General features: G+C 36.7%; 1 protein-coding gene across 2 annotated transcripts; it reads right to left on the bottom strand.

Moving 5' to 3' along the window:
• Nucleotides 1–1,404: 1,404 nt before the first annotated feature.
• AFO (Plant-specific transcription factor YABBY family protein) lies at nucleotides 1,405–5,467 on the bottom strand. Of its 2 annotated transcripts, none has more exons than XM_079008773.1 (7): nucleotides 5,379–5,467; nucleotides 4,674–4,856; nucleotides 3,993–4,104; nucleotides 3,106–3,154; nucleotides 2,065–2,140; nucleotides 1,891–1,965; nucleotides 1,405–1,637 (listed from the first exon to the last, which is right to left on the bottom strand). In XM_079008773.1, the coding sequence occupies exons 2-7, from the start codon at nucleotides 4,776–4,778 to the stop codon at nucleotides 1,569–1,571; spliced, it is 486 nt and encodes a 161-aa protein (XP_078864899.1). In that variant the 5' UTR covers nucleotides 4,779–4,856; nucleotides 5,379–5,467; the 3' UTR covers nucleotides 1,405–1,568. The 2 variants fall into 2 exon arrangements, with proteins under 2 accessions (XP_078864899.1, XP_078864900.1); XM_079008774.1 differs by having other exon boundaries at nucleotides 5,144–5,438.
• Nucleotides 5,468–24,341: the final 18,874 nt, after the last annotated feature.

Raw genomic sequence — 24,341 nt, 5'->3', positions numbered from 1 at the left:
TTCTGTCATAAATTTGCCAAACTCACCACATGCTAATTTAGAATTTTCAATGAGAGAAATATTACAAAATTGTCACATCACTGGATGGAATTATTTAAAAAACAACACAAATAGTACTATAATACAACAGTGAACAACACGCCTAATTCACTTCCATCGACTAATACTGACATAACAATCTACATTCGACCGTGATGTGTATATGGCTAGCTAACTAGCAGGAGTCGCCCACCACATAAGGTGAAAGACGACGATGGGAAATCCTCTGACCAATATTTAGTTATTTTATAATATTAAAATTTGAATGATTTTTGTTTAATTTTAAATAGTTTTGTATTTAAATTTACAAGAATTATATTACACTACGATTCGTTGCTATTATGCTTTGAATGGTAACATTTGTTTTATATATTTTTATAGAATAACAATAGAAAAGTAAAAAATATTTCAAAACGATTTGCTTAGGTGTCATAATATTTTCCTATTTGATTCTTTCTAATTTTAAATGTTCAATGTTGCAACATGTAATCGCCATTGGTTGATCTAGACCTAATTATTGTTGTAGTGTGAGTTTGGTGGCTAATTGGTCCATATTAGAATTTTGTGGGCTAGCTAATTGAGTAAGTTTTACTAGTGAAATACATTAACTAACCCTATTTATTAGTAATTAATTATTAATTAAAATTTCAACAACCTCTCCCTTCCTTTTTTATTTTCTTGTACCCGATGAAAGTACCTATTTTAGATATATTGCCTTTTTTAAAGGAAAGAGAAAAAAGACAGCTAAACGGTGTTGATAAAAGAGGTTTGGCAAGATAGAGATGTAGCCTCTAGAATAGGAATTTTTTACTAACAGGGTCAGGGAGGGAGTGATATTTTGTCAAGGCATGGTATTGGTAGGGATCGATGAAGGGCTCTTAATTTGGTAGTGGCTATAGGCACCATAAAGACTATTCACACATTAAAGCAGAAGTGGACAACAATGATGGTGGCGAAGGGTGTGGTAGGTCTCAAGTTCGATCCACACCACTGTCGTTTCTACAACTCAACGGTGGAGATTGATCAAATGCAAGCAATTGTTACACATCACTTGAAAGGTGCAAATCCAAGTGACCCCGTACTCATAAACTGTAGGTATTCAATGATATAAGAAGATATCGTAGCACATGTCCTCTCCATTCTCTATTAATTAATTCAATCACCTAAAAGAGAACACATATATATATATAGCTCCCGATTATTTGCTTATCCTATAAGAAAAAAAAAAGATCAAAACCAAGGAAATCTCAATTATGATACAAATTAGATCGAGTCAAGATGAAATGGCCTTCGAGAGTGATTGACTACTAGACTTTACTGATGAGACTTTTCCAGTTATATATAATCCCCTATTGATCATTACCATAACGTAAGAGACTTTCATTTCAAGACGATAGCATAAAAACAAGAACACCTAATTATTGAAGTCTTAATTAGACATTCAAGCAAAGACAAGCCAAAGTGCATGTGGAAACTTAGAAACCCTAGCTAGCTATTTATATCAATCCGATCTTAGCGCTTTAATTCACTCAGTAAGGCGAAACACCCACATTGGCAGTGGTCAGAAATCCATCTTTCATGAGCAGATCATCTCCTTCCTGCATATATATAACATCAAACACAAAGATACACACAGTGAAACAAAAAGATGATGTCGATAAAAGCAAAAAGCTTAATTAGCAACTCCATGGCAGAAAAAAGTTTACACTTTCCTGAGAGTTTCTCATTAATAAAGATGAACAGAGAAACATAAGCACATGATGGATAAGAAAAAAAGGATTACTGTAGGACCAAGATAGATATGTTTGAGAAAATGGTGAGATAGAAAATTCCAGGGTAAAAGAGGATTACCTGTTGGCACACATTGGGTTTCTTCACGGGTTGATCAGGCATAAGTCCGAAGTGGATGTGAGGAAAATGGGCCCACTTCAAAAACAAAAACATAAATTGAAAAATTATTAAAAAAGGAAACCCTAGTTTAAACGAAACCCTAGGCAGGAGTAAATAAAGATTAATTAATATTACATTCTTTGCAGCTGCACTGAAGGCCTCTCTGTGACTGATATCAGGGTTTCCTGCTTTGATACGTTGGATCTCTTCCCTGCAATTATCACGTTTAATTTTAACAACTTTTTTATTTTTTTAGTAAGCTTTTTACAGGTCTATATGCAGTCAAATAACTTTTATTTAAATTTTCATAAGAAAAAGTTGTGTACTTCAAAAGACAGTCACTTTAATGTGTTTGAATAAATACAAACATTATCATAATGGTTTTGGAGAAAGTAATTGAAATAATAACAAAATTAAAACCCACATTAATTAATTGTTGATGTTCGATATACGAACTTTTTGCTTCAATTAATTTTAGTTAGTGAATCCAAAAATATGTTTTTTTTTTCTTTTTTTTCCTTTGATATATTTTTTTATAGGATTTAAATTCGTTGGTGATTTTATTTTGTTAAAATAATTTACTGCAATTTTCATTTACTATATAAAGAGTAAAGTTGATCAATTATAGCGTTAAATAATCAATGTTTTCCAGAGGTAGTGTACATTTTGATCGAACCTAAAACTTTTTGTAACTATTTATATAGTACAAAAAATTCATTCAATAAATTGTACTCCACTGTCTAAAAGGGTACATTTTCATCTAAAAAATTCAAATCATGGTACTTTGAAGTTTCAGATTTGACGTTTGTTTTTGTTTTTTATATTTTGAAATGTTTATAATATGTTCAAATTTCTTCATCCTACAAACAACTTTTCTTCATCTATAAATTCTAAAAAAATGTACATTCAATGTCGTTAAGGTCGCTGCTACATATAGATATTTTTCTATCGAAGATCATATCATTTGCTAAAATCTTTGTTTTCTTTACCTTTTCTAATAAAAATGTGTCCCTCCAAACTCTTTTTTGTGGAACAAGATAATATTAATAAAAATATGTTGGTCGGAGTCTGTACCACATATTCCTCTATTTTTCGTACAAGGGTATACAGTATACTGTTATGCACAATAATATTTTATCACAAATATATTTTTTGTTAAAGGTTAAAGTTACTTACTTGATGAATCTGTTGTAAGCAGAAGGCACTCTTTGGCGCTTCTCTGGAGCTGCAAATAGAAGACAAACATAGCGACAAGTAAACAGACATTACATAAAAATCGTTTCACTGCTGACTATTTTGTAGACTCTCTCTCTCTCTCTCTCTCTCTCTCTCTCTCTCTCTCTCTCTCTCTCTCTCCTATCATAACATCATCATTATCTCTATCTATCATAGAATTCTAACCATTTTTTATGATGTGGTAGATATACTCTCTGATTTTGATACACATGCAAACGGAAAAAACAAAGAAAAAAGACAGATATTTTGTCAATTAACCATTTTGAACTGGAAGAAGATAAAAAGGCACTAAATATTGTAAACAATACAAGAAAAAAGTAATTAATAAGTGGTCTTTTTTGAGCTAGATCATTTGCTTGTGTTTGTGTTAGTGTGCTGTGGAGAATGTGTCAACCTTTTATTAACTATGACTGTTGTTTTAACCCAGTATATTAGGGTTTCCTTGCTGATCAGAAATGTAAGTGGAAAGTTGCTGAAGTAAAGTTGCCTTTATGGTTGTACAAAGCTATTATATTCAGAAATAACAAAGAAGAAGAGGGAAAGGCAAGAAATAAAATCTAGAGAAAGTGAGTTTTTCTTCTTACCAAAAATAATAATTTAAGACCCCAATTGACAAACTTAAAAAAAAGACCCTAACTGAGTATAAACTTTTATGAAGTACGAACACTGAAGTATTTTCTCAAAACTACTCTTGTTTAGAAAATAATATATTGTAATGCAAGTTAAATTAATGAATATCTACTGTTTTATCTTCTTAAAAGATTTGAAGTGATGAAGTTGATGAATTAAAACGTAGAAATCAAAGATCAAAAGGACACATCTCTTACGTCTGTTTGCCACTGGAGGTTTGGGAAGCTCATCAATTCGAACAGGAGTAACCGGCTCATTTGGATTTGGATGGTTGATGAACAAATTGGATGGGGCGTTTCTCATCTCATCCTGAAAATGTTTTCAGATGTTAAGTGAACATGTATATACATTATTGTAGAGAATTGTGTTTACAATATCAATGTTTATACTTTTAAGCAACTCATATATGGTTTTCTCGAAAACCCATGTTCTATACCATACATGCCAAGAAGTAGTGGGGAGAATGGAAGTAAACCCAGATCCCAACAATGGAAATTGTTAAAATAAAAAACTGTAGAGAACTTGGGGGAATCGAAACCAAAAACCAAGAAAAAGAAAAGAATTAGTAAATGCAAAACCCTAACCCTAGATTCCATTTTTCAAGAAAACATCTTGGGTAGAAATCGGGGGGTAGATGTTCATTACATTTTATTTCGAAATGATGTCCAATATATGGCTAGCTAACTGCATACCTCGATTAAGCTATACACACACACACATAAACAAAGTGGGAATACTTAATACACGTTCTATTTTTTACACGAAAGATTTAGTTACTGGTGAAAAACTAATCTGGGATTTCTCTCTTTTGAAATCTATTGGGAGTCGTATAAAGTTAATATCGTCTTCACTAAAATTATAAGTTCATTGATTTATACCATAAGGTTTTGAGGAGAGAAGAAATTATGGCCAAGATGGAGTTGATTAGCTGCGGCGTTGGCGGCAACAGCTGCGGCGGAAGCAGGAAAGAGAAGAGCTCGCATGTTGACAGACAAGAGATTAGTGCAGTGGCCACATCGAACAGTAACGGTAGTGAACAAACTGCTGCAAGGAACGCTCACCTACAATAGCAAAAAGTTATAAAAATATTATTTTTTTCAGCATAAGTAATAAAAATCATGAAAAATTGAGTTGAAGATCATCATAAAGATCGATTAATATGGTAACGTAGCAGAGAGTATTCTTGTCATAATTTACTGAGATTCAAGAATATATGCATCAAGGAAATTGGAAAATAACAAAGTCGAGAGTAATCAAAGATTGTGATGACTTGAACAGGAGAGATATATATCTCTCTCTCTATATATACAGTGATACAGATGATAACGATGATGATGATGTTTTGTACCGCGAGTACAGTATCACAGAAGTTGCATTGGACATAGCAGAGCTGTTCGGAGGGAGGAGAGAGGTGGTGGTGGTGGTGGTCCGGTGAAAAAGCAGCTGAAGATGACATGTTTTTCCTCACCTTTGCCCTTTCTACTCTCTCTCTCCTGTTTGATACTCTCTCACAGTTTGATTTGATTGATTGATAAGATTGACTGAACAATGTATATGGATTGATTGATGGACAGATTAACCACCTTTGGGATCTGACCTCCTTGTGTTTATGTGTGTGCGTTCTCAAAGACAAGAGAGAAGGAAGCTACAAATAAGAATGTGAGAGAAAAGAGAATGAGAGAGAAAGACCCACTATATAGGATAGCAATTGGATTAATCAAACCCCACAATCGTTTCTTCCTTGTTTTTATCATAATAAATTATTATTGTTTTTCTTGTTATTTATGACCCAAGAATGATTGAATTATTTTTATATTTCTTAAGAGTGTTTTTCATTTTGCCTCTTTTTAAACCACAACAGCACTATATATATAGGGACTAGCAACAAGCTAGTCATACAAACAACGTTTTGACTGTCCTTGTATTTTTGTCAATAATTTTTCAATACATATATCATTCAGGTACTATTATTAGAAGTTTTTCATTACTTATAGCATTCCCAAACAACACAAAATTATACGAGCTTAAACTATTTTCACGCAAAATCATTTCAAAACAAGTTGGAAACAATTTGTACAAGCTAAAATCAACATTTTAATGTGACATACTCGTCTTCCGAATTTTCCGACCCGTATTTATCGAAATAGAAATGGAATTGATCTCAACTCCACTTTATGCCCGCCGTGCGACAACAATAATGAATCCGAAACCTACATGAGTGCTCTACTTTTCTTCAAGTTTGAACAAGGCTTTGCAACTGGTGGATCATCATCCCACACTACAAGAAATGTTGGCATCAGCGGCGACGCTTTTAGCGGTAACGCAGGGCATTAGCGGCAACATGTAATTGACGCGTTATATTTCGCCACTAATGCCCTGCGTCGCCCCTAATGCCAACATAAAAGCGATCCGCGTCAAAAGAGCCCCATCTGTCCGATTTGTTTTCAATCCAAGGGTCATAGAGGAACGAAAAAACGTGCTGACTTTTCCCTCCAGGGTGTCGCTGCTAATAGTCTTCTGTTGCCGCTAATTGATAGGTGCATTTTATGGACTTATTTTGCATGTTATTTCTATCATTTCATAGCATTCTACTTTATAATTCTAGCATTTAGTTAATTATTTGAGTAATTGAATATTTCATTAAGAATGCCTGGTACTTCACCATTTTTTATTTATTTTGCAGGCATTATGGAGCATGGATGCATGGAGTTTGGATGCTTGGAGCTTTGGAGCATGAAGAGAAGATGGAACCCGAGTTATTGTGCATTATTATCATAGCAAAGGACTATGTTTGAAGCACGGCTCAAGTTACACTGACACGGGTCGTGTTTGTCCTTTATAATCTTATATTTGAGCAACTTGACTTGTGGTGAACCTAGACTGAAGATGGAGCCAACGGTGAAGAGTTGTTTGATTTTTAGCAAAAAGCATGGGTCATGCCAAAAACACATGGTCAAGATAAATGGCCATGCCAAAAATGCATGGGCAAAAGGCATGACCATGCTAAAATCGCATGGCCTTATGGCAAGTCACGTGAACTTTAATTAAAACAGGAGAAGACGTCATTTGAATGCAGACGGTTTCTGGAGCAGTTTTAGGCGATCTTGGGTGATTCTAAGAGAATTTTTGGAGCTTTTGAGAAGACCTAATCATTGCAAACACTTTTGATTTCATTTTAGTAAGCATTAAACATTTTAATTTCATCTTTATTCTTGTTTGATTTGTTCTTAGCCATGTATGGCTAAGAAACCCTAGTTTCTAGTTCTTTTTAAAAACATGTTGATTGCTTGACTTGAAGCATATGATTTGATGTTTGATTTGTGATTCTATTCTAGTGATTATGTTTTTTTAAACTAGAAACCTTAAATTTGATTGGCCACTTTCATGAATTGAATTTTTGTGCAGTTAATTAACTTTTAGGGCACCTAATTGTTCTATTCAGTTAATAATTGGTAACAAGCAATAAGTTTTCTTATTGTAAAACATATATTACATGTTTTCACACTTCCGGGCATATGGGAAGAAATGAACATTGTTGGGAAGCTTGTACAAAACTTAATGCAGTTTTTCAGTACAATCTAAGAGCATGTTTAGGTTGAATTAGTAAAGCTAGGTCTAGTCAAAGAGCGTGTTTTAGTTAGATAATTTGACAAGCGAGAGGTATTAGAGTGTGTTAATATCTTTCAGTACCAACTTAGAATAGCAATCTTGAATTACATCAAGTCATAATCAAGTTGAACAACAACATTGAGAACTAGAACTGGAAACACTTTTACAACTTGTTTACCAATCTATTTCATTTTGTGCATGTTTTTAAAGTAGATTGTTATTTTCATTATTTGACTTTTGCAAACAAATCCCCATTTATGACCAAAGTACCTTGCGTAAAGAGGTATAGACTTTTATCTCGTGTCTCTATGGTTCGACCCTGCTTGCCCTAGACTACTCTTTAGTGCATTAAAGCAGTGTATTTGGAGTCTGTTGTACCCTTATTGTCACACCCTAAAACCAAGAACGGCGGAAACGTTCCGGGGTGGAGGACGTCATGTGAAGTATCATAACAGTGTAAAGTAGTAAACAAGCAACAACATCATCCATTGCATTAAAATTAAAGTTTTAATACATGTGTGTTCTTTCATAATGTACAACAATAAAATGAATAATCAAAATAAGGCGAGTCTTGTCTGTGCTCCATCTTCTCAAAAACCTGGCCATCACACCTGTCTAACTGATGACCTGAGAATACAAGTTATTTTGAAAGCGAGTATCAGCTTTAAAGCTGGTGAATTCATAAGTATTTAAGTTTCATTGTCTTGCTTACTAAAAGCTGTTTTAAAAGTCATGTAAACCTTTAAATGAAAATGTTGATGTAATTATGAAAAACCCTAGAAAATCCCTTATTTTCTATTAGTTTTAGATGTAGTCTTCTACCAAGACCCGAATGCTTTGTTATGACAATGTAGTCTTTTACCAAGACCCGAATGTTTTTTTATGACAATGTAGTCTTCTACCAAGACCCGAATGTTTTGTTATGATAATGTAGTCTTCTACCAAGACCCGAATGTTTTGTTATGATAATGTATTCTTCTACCAAGACCCGAATGTTTTGTTATGATAATGTAGTCTTCTACCAAGACCCGAATGTTTTGTAAGTAAAATGATAGTTTTTCCTTTCTATTGACTAGTACTAAAAGTACTTAGTGTAACTCTTTGTTTAGGTGAAAGTATCACAAAATAAAGTAAATAGGAAAAAGTACTAATGTAAGTGTTATCCCGAGGTACTAGGGCTAACACGCCATCGCGTAAAGCGAAACGTATAACCTATCACAAAATAAAGTAAATAGGAAAATATACTAAAGTAAGTGTTATCCCGAGGTACTAGGGCTAACACGACGTATGTAAATGTTATCCCGAGGTACTAGGGCTAACACGACGTATATAAATGTTATCCCGAGGTACTAGGGCTAACACGACATATATAACCTAATGAACATCCGAAGATTGTCCAATTGTCCTCTGTAGCAGCAGCAGGGCGGAGGAAGGGTTAGTCCCGTAATTGACTCCTAATATAAGTAATAACCTTAGACATCCGTAGATGTTCATCACCCACTGTTGCTAACAGATGGGTTCCGGAATGGTTAGTCCCGTCCATATATCCCGAGGTACTAGGGATAGAGTCCCGTCTAGATATCCCGAGGTACTAGGGATAGGGTCCTGTCTAGATATCCCGAGGTACTAGGGATATGCAGGAAGATTTACACAGAAGGTACTAATAAATCATCCTTGCAATTCGAGATACAAGTATTCATGTTAATATACACAGGTAAGTGTATCTACGTCAAGGTACTCATGTAATGTGTTCATGTAAGCGTATTCATGTATCATGTAAGCATAGGTAAGCGTACTCATGTATCAGGTAATGTACTGGTATAGACTCATGAATGAACTGACTCTTGTGTGATTCCTTGTAATAGGAATAATGTTTGATATCGTCAAATTATCCCTATGATAATTTACTAAAAGGTAATTGGTTGTTCAAGTAGGTTTATACACTCTTACTACTCAAGGGTGTGAGAAACTAAATGAAAGCTGTAAACTATATCATCAATACATATATAAGAATATAAGTGTATATGCATAGTTTAGTTCAAGAATGTAAAATGGTTTTGTAAGACATCTAAGGGTTTTGAACAAATACAAAAGTGACTTGATGTCATTTTGATAAACATTTCAAAAGTAATACATTTGATAACAAAGTATTTTAAAGCTAGAAAACCATTTCATGCATCACATTTCGTAGTATGTGAAATCTGTTGAATGAAAACACAGTTATAAAATACATATAGATGACTTAACAACATGCTGTTTTCTACTTGTATTCCCCCCCCATTAAAGCATTTAAAATCATTTAAACATTGATTAGGGGTATGAACTCACCTGTTGTGGGTGATACGGATGAACTGAAGAGGTAGGACTGCTAGGTGTCAAGTGAAGTCTTGAACACACTTACGATCCTAGTTAACATATAAATTCACATATATGTAACAAATTAGTCTATAAACAACTAATAAACAAGTCAAGACACCCTAGGACATGCTAAAACACCTTTATCAAGTGTTATTAGCCTCTAGGATTGCATCTAAGTGTTTGTAGGGGAAGCAATTGTGTGTAGGGCTCAAGGAAAACTCCACCATGAAGTTTACGGCCCTAATAACACTACCAAATGAGTTTACGGTTGTAAACTCATGAGTTTACAGCCGTGAACTCATACCTATGTGTATATTTGAAGTTTGATGCTCTATAAGGCCCTAATAAGCATTTCTACTTAATGGCTTGGTCTATGGAAGAGTTTAGGGCATAATATAACTCCTTTTAGGAGTTTACGGCCCTGGGACCATATTCCCTTGTAGATTACAGCCGTAATCTCCCTTGGGAGGATGTTTATGGTGTTTTCAAGTCCCTAAATTAAGTAGGAACTAAACTAGGCTTTTGTACAAGGCTTAAGAAGAGTTTATGGCACCATTTGGCACCATTTTATGGTGTTCACGGCCCTAGAACCTTTTGGGCCGTGAACACTTTACTGTTGGTGTTCTAAGTGTGTTAGCTAGTCCCAAACTCATTTAGGTACATGCCCAAATTAGTCTCTTGGCTTAAGGAAGGTTTTAAGGGCATTTTGGCACTTAAACATGGAGTTCACGGCCCAAGAACACCCTTGGTCGTGAACTCACTTTTCACCCTTGTTTCTAATTGATTTTGGTGTCCTAAATATGTAATGAAGGCTTCTAGTTTGAGTTCTAAGTCTTTGAGGGACTTTGGACACTTTTAGCCCTTAAAATGGAGTTTACTCTCCGCGTGTTCTTGGGCGGTAAACTCCCAAATCTTGGGGTCTTGATCTGATTTTGATGTTTTCTAGTTATATACACACTAGCATACAAGCCTAAGGTAGTTACCTAACATGGGGAAAAGACTAGGTAGCATTTAAGCCACATATAGGAGTTTACTCTCCAAGAACGTTCTTGGGCGGTAAACTCCCGAATCTCACAGATTTGCTATGTAATCTACGTTATTAAGCACATTATAAGCATTATAAGACAATTAGAGAAGTGTACTCACGATTTGGGATAAAAACCTGAAGATCCGTGAGAGAGAAAATGACTTTTCTCTAGTTGGAAATGTAACTAATGACATAATTTGGTTCAGAATTCTATTTATAGTCTTGAGATATTTTTGGCAGGAAATATTTTTATTCCCGAAATGATTTCTAATATGACCGAGTGTTGGAATAACAGTGTTGCACAAAACCCTAGTGCATCCACTCTCCTGATATCTCCTTAAGTGTAAATCGTGAAAAACTCAAGCTTATACCCAAAGTTTGGAATTTTGCTGAAACTGTTCTAACTTCTATTGGCTTGATATGGTTTGTTCAGAATGGAAATTTCAGGTTGTCACATCATCCCCCTGTTAAAGGGAATTTCGTCCCGAAATTAGAATTTAGGCAAGGAAGTAGGTAAAAGTGATCGAGTCGTTAGGTGAAAACTTCCTAATCAATTGGTTCTCGGGCTCCCAAGTGAAATCGGGTTCTCGGTTGGTATTCCAACAAACCTTCACTAATGGGCGACGACGTTGCTTCGTCCGCTTGACCACTCGGTCGAGGGTCACTACAGTTCTAATACGAAGGCAAGGATCTCGTAAATCTCGATCTCGTTGAGAGGGCTTACGAAAGTCCTAACGGAAAGATACTGTTTCAAGTTCGAGACGCGAAGGGGAAAATGTACGTTACTGAGTTCGCGGAGTAGGTCTAGTTTGTGAAATGTAGGACCAATTCTGGTAAGAATCTCGGAGGTCCTAACTGTATTGGATTTTAGCTTTCCACGCTTTACGAAGCGTATTAATCCGTTCCCAGAGTGAGATTTCCTAAAGAATTTGGTCTCTCACTTGGAATTCCAAAGGTTCTTTCTCTCTCTTATTTCCCAGTCAAGGGCCATCCCTTGCTGGGTTAAAGTCGAAAGGGTTTCTGAAATTTGTGGGGAGTTCCGAATGGACTATGATAGTAGGTCTGTAAGACCTAGAATTTGGCGAATTTTCCGTCGGTGAATACGGTGCCGACAAATTCCCAACGGTTTTGGATAATTTGACAGAGTACTCAAGAATTTCCACAACACTAATAGTGTGTCTTAGGAAATTTGACTCTAAATTCCAAAACTCTTGATTAGAGAACTTTGCGAAAAGTATCTCCGAGGGTAATGTTTCTATGGGTTCTTTCTTACTACGAGGGTAGATAAGTAAGTCATTACATGGAGAAATGATGAACTGATCCCAGTAAGAAAGGCGTGCTCCACTCATTTAGCTCATGAATACTATGGGCGTATTGGTCCTATCCGAGGGGTATCACTACGGACTCGAAGTGTCCGTATCGAGTTCGGAGGGTAATCTTTAGGACATCCTTCCCTAACACTCGAACCGGTGATATTCGGATCTCAGGTCCATTTCTGAAAGTAATACTTTCCCTGTGGTTGCTCAATCAGTTCGTCTATGCGAGGTAGAGACAACGATTTCTAAAGGAAATCTTAATGAAGTCTCCGGTCGTCGAGGTACATAAGATGCACTTCATCGACTTCTGGTAATAATAAGACCGGAGCTCTCAAGGGTGAGAAGCTTGGTCTTCTAATTCTATTTTTGAGTAGTTCGTTGTGTTTTCCGGGCTGTTCTTGTATCTTCCGTAGGTGTTTAGACTGAAGGCGATCTGGTTATAAGAGTCATACCGGGTTCTAAGTTTGTTCTTATGCCAATGCAATTACTCGTACTCCTGGACAGTCTCCGTCCTGAAGTTCATATTAGAATTCATACGTGATTCAATGATCACAATTTCGTGTATACGAGTCGTATATAATTAAGACTGAAAAGGTAGTCGAATAACTGATTCTTCCTTAATCTCACATCCCATCGAGGGAAAAGAAGTTAAAGTGGAATCATCAATTCTAAACCTGTAGAACATTGATTATATATCACTCTCATGTATACATGCTTCAGTGATAGATCAACCGTATGAATCCTAGAATTGAACTTGACGTACTGCACGAGTAATACTGTGGGGATTCCTTCGGAAAGGAAAAGAACTATAAGGTACTCCTTGTATGAGTACTTCGTGTTCTGATATGACGGCTTCGCTAAAAGACGATTTCTGAGAAAGAGATGTACTTATGAAGCTGGTATTGCGAGGATCGAATTTACTCGAGTCACATGATAAAGTCGGAATCGTATGGAAACTAAAGACATTAGATTTTTGAACATAAGGTGTTACATACAAAACACAACAGTGCAACCATTAACAGAGTTACTGTACTTAGGATTTACTACAAGACTATTGCTGCGAACAAGGTATACTACAAAAGACAAGTATACGTAGCACGAGCATCCCTAAACGGACGGGATCCCGCAAAAGATAAGACTCTGGTTGCACTAGTCTTGGGGACGGTTCATAAGTCTGTTACAACGAAATGCCTAAATTACATTAACGTGGGTCCGGAGTAGACTCTCCTGCGGTGGTGGTCGGGTAGCATACTGCCGTGTGTGCCAGCATTTGCTGCCTCTGGGCAGTTCCTTTTGTAATGACCTACCTTGCCACAACCGTAGCAAGTTTGGTTCACACTGGTGTTTGGCACTTGGGCAGGCTGAGCTGTTGGAGTCTTGCAGTAACGGGCTGTATGCCCCTTCCTGTTGCAGTGTGAGCACTGCATCTCCCTACAAGGTCCATGGTGGTGAAAACTGCATTTAATGCATTTTGGGAGATTTCCATCATAAAGCCTGGCTGGTTTAGGGACCATTGGGATGCCCGAAGGGATGGTAGTTGGAGGTGCTGATGTTGTGGCTGTGAAGGTTGTTACTGGTGGTTGTTTCCTGTTCGCCCTTCGAAGCGACTTGTCCTTAGGTTTATTCCAAGACTTCCGTTTGTTACTTGGATTGGAATGTGTTAGGGGTGTCAAACCCAACAAATAAAGGGGTACGATATACTCCAAAATAATCCCATTATATTGCACTAAAAGGTAGTACAAGGCAAGCAGGGTCGATCCACAGAGACATGGGATAATTAGTCTATACCTCTTTGCGCAAGGTACTATGGTCACCAACAGTAAAGAGGGGGGGGGGGGTTTAGAATAAAATAATTAAAACAAACACTAAAAAACACAAGTAATCAACTAAAAAGGTGAATTAAATCTAGAAAAGGTAAGGACTCCAACCTCATGTATGACAACTTAGCAATGTGATTCCAAAATAACATGATATTTGTTTAATTCTATCTAAGTTGGTACTTGAAAGTGTTAACAAGCTCTAACACTTCCCATTCACCACATTAATTAACCAAAACAAGCTCTTTGATTAACCCTAACCTTAATAACCTAATCTAAACAAGCTCTTAGAATTAGATTATAAAATTGCATGAAGCTTTATGTGAATGTTCCCAACAACATGCAATACTCCTCATAAGCTCGGGAGTGTAAAAGTGTATGAATAAGATTTACACTAAATTCATTCAATAGAGATCAATTTAATGCTTGTTACTTGTTCAATTTCACAAAACAATTATGGATTTTGTAAAAGAGATAACTTGAATGACCTAACCCTAATTCAAATGGCCAATAAGAATCACAATTAGAATCAAACATTCGATTGAAGCAAAATCAAATTCATTAGATAGAAATTAAGAACAAACATCAAGTCATATGATTAGATTCACAACTAGAAAGTCAAAACATGAGTTGGAGAAATTAGGGTTCTAGCCACACATGGCTAGAACAAGATCACAAGTCTAAAAGATGAAATTAAGTGTAATTACAGCTTACAAAAACAAGAATTAATGTTTCCAAATGATTGACGGGCAAACCCTTGCAAAAACCTTCGAATTCTCCTCTCCAATGGTGCTCTGATATGTTGTGTGTGTGTAAAAATGGCTCTTAACCCGTAATACAAAAGATAGGAAAAACTGTCAAAAGTTGGTTTTTGGGTCGAACACGGCCCGTGTTAAAATAGGCTAAACTGACACGGGTCGTGTTCAGCAACACGCCCCGTGTTGATTTGCACTAAACTGACATGGGTCGTGTTCAGTAACACGCCCCGTGTTGATTTGCACTAAACTGACACGCCCCGTGTTCAGCATGGTCAACAGCTCCCATTTTGGTCAAACACGCCCCGTGCCCACTTTTTAGTGTAAATTCAACACACCCCGTGTACCTCTCTAAATCCAATTCCAAACTTGATTTTTCCAACTTTTTCGTTCTTCGCCCGATCATCCTGAAATCTTCGCCAATGCTTCTCGACACTTCCCAAAGCGCGCTCCAACCTCCGGTTCACCTGAAAAGGGCATGAAAATGGTGCAAATAAGGTTGTTCACGAAGTTAACATAGATATGATGAAATGCAATAAAAGTAAAGAACAATTATGCTAAAAACATAAATAAAAAGGGCTAAAAGTTGTGCAAAAAGGGTGCACAAAATGCATCTAACAAATCTCCCCAAGCTTAGACCTTTCTTGTCCTCAAGAAAAAACAAGAAACAGACAAAACAGGACGATTTCTAGATGACAAAAAGAAACTTAGAACAAAAAGGGACGGAAAGGATCCTAAAGGTTAAGAATGAATGCATGCAATGTAATGCCATGAAAATTTAAGGTATGTACAAAATGCACTTGAGAAACAAAATGAAGCAAAAGAAAAGAAGATTAAGAACAAACACAAAATATGTACTTTTGTAACTAAATAAAGGTACGATCAGACTTTACATGAATAAGGCTTCGATCATTGATACCTTGGCAACCATCCTGTTTCCTTCCACATATCACAAACTCTCAATGTGAAGAAGACCCGAAACGGTGTAACCCAATAATCCAACCAAAGTTTTATTTAATCTTTATACCTTACTAAGCTTTATGGGCGAAAATAACAGAGTTCGGATCTCATGTCCTTAAGACTAGATGGCCAAGAATCAGAATCGACGCATCCTTAAGAACCCGTCACGGCGAATCAGCTTTCGCTGAAACAGTGAGCCCACCCGAAGAGGCCCAGCTCCTATGCTTTCACTTTTTCGAGAGCCACAAGTATCATATCACACAGTTCTTCATTCACCGGATTTGACTTGAATTGGCTTTTGAGTTGATTGAACTTTGATTTGTACTTCGTTTTGAACTTGGATTCTTCAATCTTCATTTTTGGAATTTCTTTAGATTTCTTCGTTTTCACATTTGAGAATCTGCTTAGGGTACTAGATATGACAGTTGTACCCTTCCTTCTTTCTTGACTGTGTGGGTCTGATACTTAAGCTCTATGTTACGGCGAGGGTAACGCGTGTCAACAAATAGGTCCGTGTTCTGTGGGTTCAGAGTTGCCGATAAAGATTTTTTTTAAACATTCAAAAGCAAATCATCCTAAAGCTGTTATTACCGCCCAAAAAACGTTTCAATATAAATTCTTTTTATTATCTAAGGCTAGGGTCTCGAATTACGATGTTTGGGTCCCCTAGTTATGACAGCTGATTCTATGCTTCCGGTAACAATCTGGTCGCTTCAGTATTTTTTTTTTCATTTTGATTTTTCGTTTTTCCACTTTAAGGAGCACTTGTATGTAAAGAGTGTCATCATCCCGTACATTTTTTTGTTTGTTTGTTTTTTTGTTTTTTTTTGTTTTTTTATTTTTTTGTTTTTTTGTTTTTTTGTTTTTTTTTTTTGAAAATGCATGCATGAATATGAAATGAAAAAATTGGTAAAATGCAAAAACTTGAAATATAAACTTTTTTTTTTTGAAAATGCATGAATGAACATGAATGAACCTAGTGTACAACTCTACCCCTCCCCAAGCTTGAATATAAGCATCGTCCCCGATGCTTGGAGAGGGCGGAACAACCTATCTAATCACTGGAAGGTGGTGAGGGATGGTAGTCGAGTTGGGTAAGAGTCTAAAACAGTCACAAGTGCACACATTGAATTTTAAAGCAAAATATGAACGATTAAAGATATGGAAAGAATTTACCGAATCGTTCTTGGAGCCTTGTAGTTGGTGGGAACCTCCTCTTCATCCTCCCCAAGCTATCCGTGAAGTATTTTTGGAGCCGGAGATTCATTTTCTAGGCATAAAAATAAGTTAAAACCATTTGGGACATAAAAAAATGAAATTTACCAAAGACTAAAAAGTTTTAAAAGAAAGGAAACAAATAACCCCGGGTTGCCTCCTGGTTAGCTGCCCTTGTTTTAAGTCGTTGGCTCGACTTGGCCACTGAATGTGCTTTGTTCTAAGTAGGTGGGCCTTTACAACACATTAACCTTCTCGCCACTTCCTTCAATTGAAAACTTATCTTCTACCTAATTTTTTTTGAAAGCACCTGCTCACAAAATGCTTGGCACAAACAATTAGTAACACCGTGTCCCCGGCAACGACGCCAATTTGTTAAGGGTGTCAAACCCAACAAATAAAGGGGTACGATATACTCCAAAATAATCCCACTATATTGCACTAAAAGGTAGTACAAGGCAAGCAGGGTCGATCCACAGAGACACGGGATAATTAGTCTATACCTCTTTGCGCAAGGTACTATGGTCAGCAACAGTAAAGAGGGGGGGGGGGGGGGGTTAGAATATAATAATTAAAACAAACACTAAAAAACACAAGTAATCAACTAAAAAGGTGAATTAAATCTAGAAAAGGTAAGGACTCCAACCTCATGTATGACAACTTAGCAATGTGATTCCAAAATAACATGATATTTGTTTAATTCTATCTAAGTTGGTACTTGAAAGTGTTAACAAGCTCTAACACTTCCCATTCACCACATTAATTAACCAAAACAAGCTCTTTGATTAACCCTGACCTTAATAACCTAATCTAAACAAGCTCTTAGAATTAGATTATAAAATTGCATGAAGCTTTATGTGAATGTTCCCAACAACATGCAATACTCCTCATAAGCTCGGGAGTGTAAAAGTGTATGAATAAGATTTACACTAAATTCATTCGATAGAGATCAATTTAATGCTTGTTACTTGTTCAATTTCACAAAACAATTATGGATTTTGTAAAAGAGATAACTTGAATGACCTAACCCCAATTCAAATGGCCAATAAGAATCACAATTAGAATCAAACATTCGATTGAAGCAAAATCAAATTCATTAGATAGAAATTAAGAACAAACATCAAGTCATATGATTAGATTCACAACTAGAAAGTCAAAACATGAGTTGGAGAAATTAGGGTTCTAGCCACACATGGCTAGAACAAGATCACAAGTCTAAAAGATGAAATTAAGTGTAATTACAGCTTACAAAAACAAGAATTAATGTTTCCAAATGATTGACGGGCAAACCCTTGCAAAAACCTTCGAATTCTCCTCTCCAATGGTGCTCTGATATGTTGTGTGTGTAAAAATGGCTCTTAACCCGTAATATGAAAGATAGGAAAAACTGTCAAAAGTTGGTTTTTGGGTCGAACACGGCCCGTGTTAAAATAGGCTAAACTGACACGGGTCGTGTTCAGCAACACGCCCCGTGTTGATTTGCACTAAACTGACATGGGTCGTGTTCAGCAACACGCCCCGTGTTGATTTGCACTAAACTGACACGCCCCGTGTTCAGCATGGTCAACAGCTCCCATTTTGGTCAAACACGCCCCGTGCCCACTTTTTAGTGTAAATTCAACACACCCCGTGTACCTCTCTGACTCCAATTCCAAACTTGATTTTTCCAACTTTTTCGTTCTTCGCCCGATCATCCTGAAATCTTCGCCAATGCTTCCCGACACTTCCCAAAGCGCGCTCCAACCTCCGGTTCACCTGAAAAGGGCATGAAAATGGTGCAAATAAGGTTGTTCACGAAGTTAACCTAGATATGATGAAATGAAATAAAAGTAAAGAACAATTATGCTAAAAACATAAATAAAAAGGGCTAAAAGTTGTGCAAAAAGGGTGCACAAAATGCATCTAACAGAATGATTGTTAACAATCCCGCTAACACTTGCGTTGTTAGCGTTTAGGTGGGTCAGAATAGCTGACACGACAGCCGAGACTGCAGCTTGAAAGGTAGCTGCATCAATATGGAGAGTTGGTGTTTGGTTGATGGGCTGATCGTTTTTCTTGGGTGACATGATTTTGTTACACCGAAAGAAAATGAATTTGTGAGTGAGAATGGTTGAACCTAGACGTAGTTCGATCGCTCATGTAAAGAATAGAAGTATGTTCCCTAAGGTTTGACCTACATCCCTATGATGCAGTCCTAGTACAGAATGGAAGTATGTTCATGAAGGTTTGACCTACATCCCTATGATGCAGTCCTAGCAAAGATCGGAAGTAAGTTCATGCAATGGTATCAAGATGTTTGTTGTTCGAGCCGAGGTATCATTGGTTGGCGAATAACGTGATCCAACCATTGAAAGAGACTTGGAGATGTGTCTGGAGTTAAATTGCTATAGTCCAATGACTTGACTAGAGCATGTTTCAAATAGACTCTAATGAAAGTATGATAAGAGTTTTTGAATAAAGAATGACACAGAAGTTAGCCTACTGTCAATACCTTTGATATTCATGACGTACAAGTTCGGGAAAATGACCTTGTAACAAGGTCTTACATCATATCCAGAGAAGATAGTTCCTGACAGCATAAAGACCTAACCAAAAGTACTTACAGTACAAGATAGTTTCATAGAAAATGCCACATCGGGCATAGATAAAACACAATTCCTTTCTAACAAGAAATATAAAGTAAAGTATCTACTACTAGCGATGGTCATCCTTTTGGTGAACTCTCAGTTCAGCCAGTTGGCGTTCCACATCAAGTAGGTGCCTTTCGTACACTCTCTGGCGTACTCAAAGTTCTATGACATCGGCTCGTGATTCATCCAGTGCTTGCAGCAGGGTTGCATGGTCTCTCTCAGACCCTTCACGAGAATGTTCAAGGCCACTGGTGCGAAGCATATGCATTCCTCCATTTGTATCAACTTCTGCGATACGTTGTAGAGCTGTCTTGCCCTGAATTTCGTTTTGGGCAACTCTTCGGATCAGAATTGGCATGATTCTGTCTGCTGAGCCCCCATTACTCAGGTCATAGAAGCTTCGGTCACCATTAAATGGCATGGGCTGATCTTGTCCTTGGCTCCATGTTTCCAAACATTCCACCCATTCAAGCGTCGGGCCATGAAAAGTCGGACGAGGGTTAGGAATTGGAAAGGGAGCTGCCTGGGGTAGGTCCTCAACCTCGGGTTCGGATATGGCATCGTCTGAAAGGTCTTCAGCATGGTGATCATTCAGAGGGATTGGATGATCATTATCTGGTTCTTCTCCAAACCATCCAGCAATAACCTCGTTCGAAAGGAACAGATTCTCGTGGGGATGGAATCCAGGCCATGTTATCTACGCGAGAATTTGGGGTAAGAAAATAATTATTAGACGAATTATCTAGATAATTATTTAGGAAATCTTCATTAGTTCCATCGCTATTTGTAAAGTGAATACCAGTTATACGTAATAAACACAGGATAGGCCTTCGAATAAGTGACCTCAACTCCAAATTCACAAGGAATATGGGTAAAGCAAAAATTTCACTGATTCTAAGTCTATAACATCATAGTTACATATAATTTTAGCGTATCCACTTATCAATTATCAACTTAGGAATGAAGATTCCATTTTAGTTCTCAAGTATATAGTAATTATAGTAACACAAAACACCCCTATGGTATTTTAGACTTAGGTTCTGTTATAATGTTCTCATTGTGGTAATGTTGGTAAGTTTTTAGATTTGTTGCCATATCACAACCATTCTTGGGCATGTGCTAATCACTCCTCGGAACAGCATAGTTGATCAGGCTATGCCACTACTAAGACTGACCATACATCCCCAGGCTTACTTGTGATATTCAACAATCGTAATACTTTTGTTTTTGTCATTGTGACACTGATTTTAGTATGAATGCAGGCACGTATACTTTGTTAAATGTATTATTATTTAAAAGTATAAACTCTTAGACACAGTGTTCTAATCCCAATGTGTTTATAGTTAGTATATCTTTTATGGGTTGATATACTTAATTCACTATAAACAATGCTTTGATACCAATCTGTCACACCCCAAAACCAAGAACGGTGGAAACGTTCCGGGGTAGAGGACGTCATGTGAAGTATCATAACAGTGTAAAGTAGTAAACAAGCAACAACATCATCCATTGCATTAAAAGTAAAGTTTTAATACATGTGTGTTCTTTCATAATGTACAACAATAAAATGAATAATCAAAATAAGGCGAGTCTTGTCTGTGCTCCATCTTCTAAAAACCCTGGCCATCGCACCTGTCTAACTGATGACCTGAGAATACAAGTTATTTTGAAAGCGAGTATCAGCTTTAAAGCTGGTGAATTCATAAGTATTTAAGTGTCATTGTCTTGCTTATTAAAAGCTGCTTTAAAAGTAATGTAAACCTTTAAATGAAAATGTTGATGTAAGTATGAAAAACCCTAGAAAATCCCTTATTTTCTATTAGTTTGAGATATAGTCTTCTACCAAGACCCGAATGTTTTGTTATGACAATGTAGTCTTTTACCAAGACCCGAATGTTTTGTTATGACAATGTAGTCTTGTACCAAGACCCGAATGTTTTGTTATGATAATGTAGTCTTCTACCAAGACCCGAATGTTTTGTTATGATAATGTAGTCTTCTACCAAGACCCGAATGTTTTGTTATGATAATGTAGTCTTCTAACAAGACCCAAATGTTTTGTTATGATAATGTAGTCTTCTACCAAGACCCGAATGTTTTGTAAGTAAAATGATAGTTTTTCCTTTCTATTGACTAGTACTAAAAGTACTTAGTGTAACTCTTTGTTTAGGTGAAAGTATCACAAAATAAAGTAAACAGGAAAAAGTACTAATGTAAGTGTTATCCCGAGGTACTAGGGCTAACACACCATCGCGTAAAGCGAAACGTATAACCTATCACAAAATAAAGTAAATAGGAAAATATACTAGAGTAAGTGTTATCCTGAGGTACTAGGGCTAACACGACGTATGTAAATGTTATCCCGAGGTACTAGGGCTAACACGACGTATATAAATGTTATCCCGAGGTACTAGGGCTAACACGACATATATAACCTAATGAACATCCGAAGATTGTCCAATTGTCCTCTGTAGCAGCAGCAGGGCGGAGGAAGGGCTAGTCCCGTAATTGACTCCTAATATAAGTAATAACCTTAGACATCCGTAGATGTTCATCACCCACTGTTGCTAATAGATGGGTTCCAGAATGGTTAGTCCCGTCCATATATCCCGAGGTACTAGGGATAGAGTCCCGTCTAGATATCCCGAGGTACTAGGGATAGGGTCCTGTCTAGATATCCCGAGGTACTAGGGATATGCAGGAAGATTTACACAAAAGGTACTAATAAATCATCCTCGCAATTCGAGATACAAGTATTCATGTTAATATACACAGGTAAGTGTATCTACGTCAAGGTACTCATGTAATGTGTTCATGTAAGCATATTCATGTATCATGTAAGCATAGGTAAACGTACTCATGTATTAGGTAATGTACTGGTATAGACTCACGAATGAACTGACTCTTGTGTGATTCCTTGTAATAGGAATAATGTTTGATATCTTCAAATTATCCCTATGATAATTTACTGAAAGGTAATTGGTTGTTCAAGTAGGTTTATACACTCTTACTACTCAAGGGTGTGAGAAACTAAATGAAAGCTGTAAACTATATCATCAATACATATATAAGAATATAAGTGTATATGCATAGTTTAGTTCAAGAATGTAAAATGGTTTTGTAAGACATCTAAGGGTTTTGAACAAATATAAAAGTGACTTGATGTCATTTTGATAAAAATTTCAAAAGTAATACATTTGATAACAAAGTATTTTAAAGCTAGAAAACCATTTCATGCATCACATTTTGTAGTATGTGAAATCTGTTGAATGAAAACACAGTTATAAAATACATATAGATGACTTAACAACATGCTGTTTTCTACTTGTATTCCCCCCCCCCCCCCATTAAAGCATTTAAAATCATTTAAACATTGATTAGGGGTATGAACTCACCTGTTGTGGGTGATACGGATGAACTGAAGAGGTAGGACTGCTAGGTGTCAAGTGAAGTCTTGAACACACTTACGATCCTAGTTAACATATAAATTCACATATATGTAACAAATTAGTCTATAAACAACTAACAAACAAGTCAAGACACCCTAGGACATGCTAAACACCTTTATCAAGTGTTATTAGCCTCTAGGATTGCATCTAAGTGTCTGTAGGGGAAGCCATTGTGTGTAGGGCTCAAGGAAAACTCCACCATGAAGTTCACGGCCCTAATAACACTACCAAATGAGTTTACGGTCATAAACTCATGAGTTTACGGCCGTGAACTCATACCTATGTGTCTATTTGAAGTTTGATGCTCTATAAGGCCCTAATAAGCATTTCTACTTAATGGCTTGGTCTATGGAAGAGTTTAGGGCATAATATAACTCCTTTTAGGAGTTTACGGCCCTGGGACCATATTCCCTTCGAGATTATAGCCGTAATCTCCCTTGGGAGGATGTTTATGGTGTTTTCAAGTCCCTAAATTAAGTAGGAACTAAACTAGGCTTTTGTATAAGGCTTAAGAAGAGTTTATGACACCATTTGGCACCATTTTATGGTGTTCACGGCCCTAGAACCTTTTGGGCCGTGAACACCTTACTCTTGGTGTTCTATGTGTGTTAGCTAGTCCCAAACTCATTTAGGTACATGCCCAAATTAGTCTCTTGGCTTAAGGAAGGTTTTAAGGGCATTTTGGCATTTAAACATGGAGTTCACGGCCCAAGAAAACCCTTGGCCGTGAACTCACTTTTCATCCTTGTTTCTAATTGTTTTTGGTGTTCTAAATATGTAATGAAGGCTTCTAGTTTGAGTTCTAAGGCTTTGAGGGACTTTGGGACACTTTTAGCCCTTAAAATGGAGTTTACTCTCCGCGTGTTCTTGGGCGGTAAACTCCCAAATCTTGGGGTCTTGATCCGATTTTGATGTTTTCTAGTCATATACACACTAGCATACAAGCCTAAGGTAGTTACCTAACATGGGGAAAAGACTAGGTAGCATTTAAGCCACATATAGGAGTTTACTCTCCAAGAACGTTCTTGGGCGGTAAACTCCCGAATCTCACAGATTTGCTATGTAATCTACGTTATTAAGCACATTATAAGCATTATAAGACAACTAGAGAAGTGTACTCACGATTTGGGATAAAACCCGAAGATCCGTGAGAGAGAAAATGGCTTTTCTCTAGTTGGAAATGTAACTAATGACATAATTTGGTTCAGAATTCTATTTATAGTCTTGAGATATTTTGGGTAGAAAATATTTTTATTCCCGAAATGATTTCTAATATAACCAAGTGTTGGAATAATAGTGTTGCACAAAACCCTAGTGCATCCACTCTCCTGATATCTCCTTAAGTGTAAATCGTGAAAAACTCAAACTTATACCCAAAGTTTGGAATTTTGCTGAAACTATTCTAACTTC

The sequence above is a fragment of the Lactuca serriola genome, chromosome 7 (assembly GCF_051521515.1).
Source record: "Lactuca serriola cultivar US96UC23 chromosome 7, Lser_US96UC23_V15, whole genome shotgun sequence".
NCBI lineage: Eukaryota > Viridiplantae > Streptophyta > Magnoliopsida > Asterales > Asteraceae > Lactuca > Lactuca serriola.
Note: the sequence above shows the minus strand (reverse complement) of the source record. Positions and strands in the feature narration are given on the sequence as shown.

Bases quoted from the DNA above. Each gene is read 5' to 3' on its own strand.
- AFO (XM_079008774.1), bottom strand. From the start codon at position 5,251: ATGTCATCTTCAGCTGCTTTTTCACCGGACCACCACCACCACCACCTC. The intron at 3,155-3,992 runs GTAAGAGATGTG...TTCTATTTGCAG, and splicing joins ACCTCCAGTGGCAAACAGAC to CTCCAGAGAAGCGCCAAAGA. The intron at 1,966-2,064 runs GTAATATTAATT...TTGTTTTTGAAG, and splicing joins TCAGTGCAGCTGCAAAGAAT to TGGGCCCATTTTCCTCACAT.